Here is a 4,178-nt window from a genome sequence, read left to right as displayed (position 1 = left end):
GGCTTTGCTTCAGTGCCATTTTTTTTTGCTCAGAAAGGACACTTGTTCAGTAATTAAACCAGAGATGCTACAGCTGTTATGAAGAACTGAATGACAGCTGAGTAACAACTGCTGCTGCAGCATTAGTGACTGTGTTACCCTTACAACTCTCCCATCTGGCATCTTTCGGCTGTGCTTCATGTACTGAAGACAAGGGGGACAGAGCCCTCCTCAGCTGGGCTTTGTTTTGAAATGCAGGTGAATGCTCTGTGATCCTAGAAACTAAGATGTCAACACTGGCCTGCAGCATGAAGCAAAGTTTGAGAGCTGAGTTTTCATCTTAGTATTTAAGACCAGTTCAGGTTTCTTGGCAGCAAGGCTGTGTTTTTACAGCCTTTTTCACTTCTATTAGAAGGAAAAAAAAAAAGTGTTCCATAAAGCAGAGTGGGTTTATGTAAACCATATCAGCCTGTATTGTTTTAAATCAGTTTGCACACACAGAATACTGGAGAGCTTTAGAAAATAAAATGCCCTACACCTGTAGATGTTCAAAGAAGTCCCTGAATGTATAAGTGTAAATACAAGGATGAGTATGTAGCATGTGGGAGAGCTGTCCCAACTCTGAAGTTTTTCAACAGTGCTCTGTACAAAAGCCTTAGGGAGGGAAAAAAAAAAAAGGAGAAAACTACTAGGAATAATAAAACCCTCCTGAAAGGCCATTACAGCTTTACTGCCAGAGTACAAGCAGTCATTAAACTTGCCATCTAGGTGTTACATTCTTACAGTACAAGTATTAAGCTTTAGGTTTAAGATTAAAGACAAGATAGAACATCACTAAAGCATAAAACAATACAGGAGCTTGTGGTGCAGGGAGCAGTAGTCCTTTCAGTGAAAGACAGTTCACAGAAAAAACACAAAGGATAGAAGCAACTTTAAAAATGGTATTTCACACTCTACAGACATTAATTCACAATTAGTTAAATACAAAGGTCTACTTGTGTATTTAACAAAAATACTTCAAAGTTGACATTTCATATAACTGGAGTTGATACAGACAACTACAAGCAGGGGAAGAGCCAAGGGAAGCAGCAGAAAGAAGGGGTTTGTGGTTCAAGTGAAAGTTTCCTTTGCTAGTGGCTAATGACACACACGAATCAACATTTGCATTTGAAAGTCGGGTTCTCCACATTCGGGATCTTCCCTTCCCCTGCACCAAGCTTTGTGCTGCTCTGTGCACGCTCCCCTGTGAGCCTGAACTACTGCCAGCCAGGTGCCATTGCTCTCTGGAGTTACACAGGAGCAGACATCCGCTGACTACAGCAGTGTCACCAGGCCCTGAGTGACACCGGCAGGGAGGGGAGGGTGGCAGAGCTGGGACAGAGCCCCAGAATCGCCCCTTGCTGAGCAGGACAGATTCTTAGGAGGTCAGAGAGCCCTGAGCCACTCCAGGCGGGTAACACAGCTACAGCACTAGCTCAGGTGTATTTGCTTCGCTCCATCCTTTTGCAGACTTCAAAGGATGATTTTGAATTATTAAAAAATCATGTCCCCCCCCCTTTCATCTGGTCTCCTGACTCCTGCATTCAGAGAGAATTCCATAACTCATCAAGGTACATTTTCAGGGCTTGCTATTCAATGTATCAGATGTAATGCCACTGAGGTACTGTAAAGACCCATAAACAGGAAAATTCAATTGCACTTTCTTTTTTTCTATCCACCAACCAGTAGTGGAAACTTAAGGAAGTGCTGCTGACTTTTATTGTAATACCTAAATAGTGTCATCCCCAGTTGTACCAGAAGAAAGGGAAGGCAAGAAAGTGAAGGTAATCCAAAACCAGCTTCTTATCCAGACAAGTAACAGGAGGAAAAGTAACATCGCTTTCCTTAAAGCATAATGTAACATCTTGGGGTTACATGATAGAAAGGAAGAACTAGCAATACATTTGCATCCAGACTGTTGAAAATAAACCTAATATTGGACACTGTTTTGGGAGCTGAGTTTTCTGTTAGCATAGCAGAATATTTAGACGCTAGTTAGATATGCAAGAAGTATATCAAACTTTAAAGTATCGTATTAAATATCCACACAAAATATATGAAAGATTTGACTGGGTTCTACTTCTGTCCCTTTATTAGGTCAAAAGGTGAATGCAAGTGTGTCATAATAAGCCAATGTCCTGCAGCTTATTACACACCAAATCAAAAAATATAGAAAATAAATGATAATCCTATCTACGTACATAAAAAAGGTAATTTTTAGAGTAAGTTTCCAGACTTGCATAAAATATGCAGAAAACTGCATACGATCAGTATCCATAAGAACAGCAGTTTCATGTAAAAGGTGGGGCAACCTGCTAGCCAGATGTGCTTTAGCAAAACCTCTGGAAAGCTGACACTTGACCACTGAGGGGCCTGAAATGGCAAAACACCCACCACCACGAGGCTGAAGCCCTGGAGAAAAGCCCTCTCTGCCCCTCACCCATCTCTGCAAACCACTCTGTGACAAGATACAGAAAAAAAATCAGCTCTATTAGGGAGTAATGGCGATTTGAAAGACTGTGATGTGTTTTGCATCCAAAACTCAGTCCCAGTGGATCAGGCAATGCTGTTAAAATCATAGTTCGGTGTTCTCATCTGCAGTTGTCCTCCTCCTGGCCACACCACAGTAGAACAGCTGCCTGAGGAGCTCTCCTGTGGCCACCCCACTCAACCCAGCATCCTCCTCTCTCCCACTTGAAATCACTTGCAGGACCTCCAGCTCCTTCCCGCCCCACCTCATCCTTCCCTGTTCCTCTGCCACCCAGCCCGCCACAGAGGACTCTGAAATGCAGATGAGAGGAACTACAATAGCACAGCAAGTGTAAACAGTTAGTAGGCCTGCCACATCTTTATTGCTACAGGTTTGGCAAAGGGGCAGTCTCCATCCTTGGGTGGAGTTTGAGGCAAAAGGATGATAACTGTTAAGATTAAAAAAAGTGATGAACAGTAAAATTAGGAAAAGCAGCCAATGGTATTTCAGGGCTCTCAGAAAAACCTTTATCTGGAAGGTACTAAAAAACCAAAAAAACAATCTTGCACTGGAATGGTAGCCTCGCCTCTGACCCTGGCGTGGTGCTGTGCGGCGTGTGATGGTCCCATCTGACCCACTGGCATGAATTCGGTCGTTTTCCGGCCCCTGGAAGGTTAAGGCTACTAGACACAGCTATCAGGAATCGCGGTTCAGTTCACAGAAGTCTCACAACTAGGGTCATTCCTTGTGCAACGTTTGATGGAGGTGAAGGTAAAGTGGTTTCTTGGTCAAGAGTTGCAATTTCTTCCTTTTAAAGTCAGTGGGTTTTTTGTACCTGTAACCACAAGGATGCAAATTAATCCAAATGCTACTGGCTCTGTAGGAAGATGAAAGCATCCAAGAAAGCTTGTCCTGTACAGATCTTATTACTGTAACCTTTCAAATACATCTCACAAGACTTACTGGAAGAAACAATCATGAAAAGATTTACAGGAAGAAAAAAAAAATACCAAACCAGTATTTTCTCTGGATTATCATCTTTACAAAACAAGTCTTTCAATTTTCAAATGAATGTGAGCTTTTTGCAAGGAGAATTCATGGTGCAATGCTCTGGACTGTAGGAAATGCAGGATCTCCTACTTAGTACTCATTATTTTGGTACTTCAGAAGTACTCCAGCAAGCACAGACTACGCACGCTTCCTAGAGATGCCCAGAACCGCAAGGTTCACCCTCTTCCCAAAAAAAAAAACCACCAAAACCAACCAACCAAACATGCTCAAACACCTCCCTCTGACCTTGAGGCACACAGTGAGGGTAGGAAGCACATCATAACCACTGCAGCATCACTGACTGATCTATTTCTTTCTCTATTTAGAGCAGTGAAAAAAAACCCAACCACCCAACAACGCTTTGAAATGTTCATAAAGTTAATTTGAAAATCAGCATCACATTTCTCAGATCAGTTTTCCTTTACGGAAGTCCTGTAGCAGAAGAATGTGGGAGGTGAAGCTTTTTTTTTGTTTTTTAAAATATAAGTGATCTGGCACTCAAGCTAATGTCAAAATGAAATTCTCCCAATTTGTTAACTTCAAACTAAATTTAATTACAAACACCAGCATTTCATTTGGAAATAGGCTAGTTTTTGCGAAGAGTCTCTAACCATTTTATTTGCCTAAAAGCATTTTATCT

The 4,178-nt window shown here is 41.9% G+C and overlaps 1 protein-coding gene across 3 annotated transcripts in view; it reads right to left on the bottom strand.

Annotated features, from left to right (window-relative positions):
- Nucleotides 1–674: 674 nt before the first annotated feature.
- AIDA (axin interactor, dorsalization associated) overlaps nucleotides 675–4,178 on the bottom strand; it is a 31,327-nt gene continuing 27,823 nt past the window's right edge. For all 3 annotated transcript variants that reach the window (XM_065833608.2, XM_065833609.2, XM_071805961.1), the window contains one exon: nucleotides 675–3,323. In XM_065833608.2, coding sequence (XP_065689680.1) covers nucleotides 3,227–3,323 — 97 coding nt within the window. In that variant the 3' untranslated portion in view covers nucleotides 675–3,226. The remainder of the gene's footprint in view (nucleotides 3,324–4,178) is intronic.

Source organism: Patagioenas fasciata, chromosome 3 (assembly GCF_037038585.1).
Source record: "Patagioenas fasciata isolate bPatFas1 chromosome 3, bPatFas1.hap1, whole genome shotgun sequence".
NCBI lineage: Eukaryota > Metazoa > Chordata > Aves > Columbiformes > Columbidae > Patagioenas > Patagioenas fasciata.
Note: the sequence above shows the minus strand (reverse complement) of the source record. Positions and strands in the feature narration are given on the sequence as shown.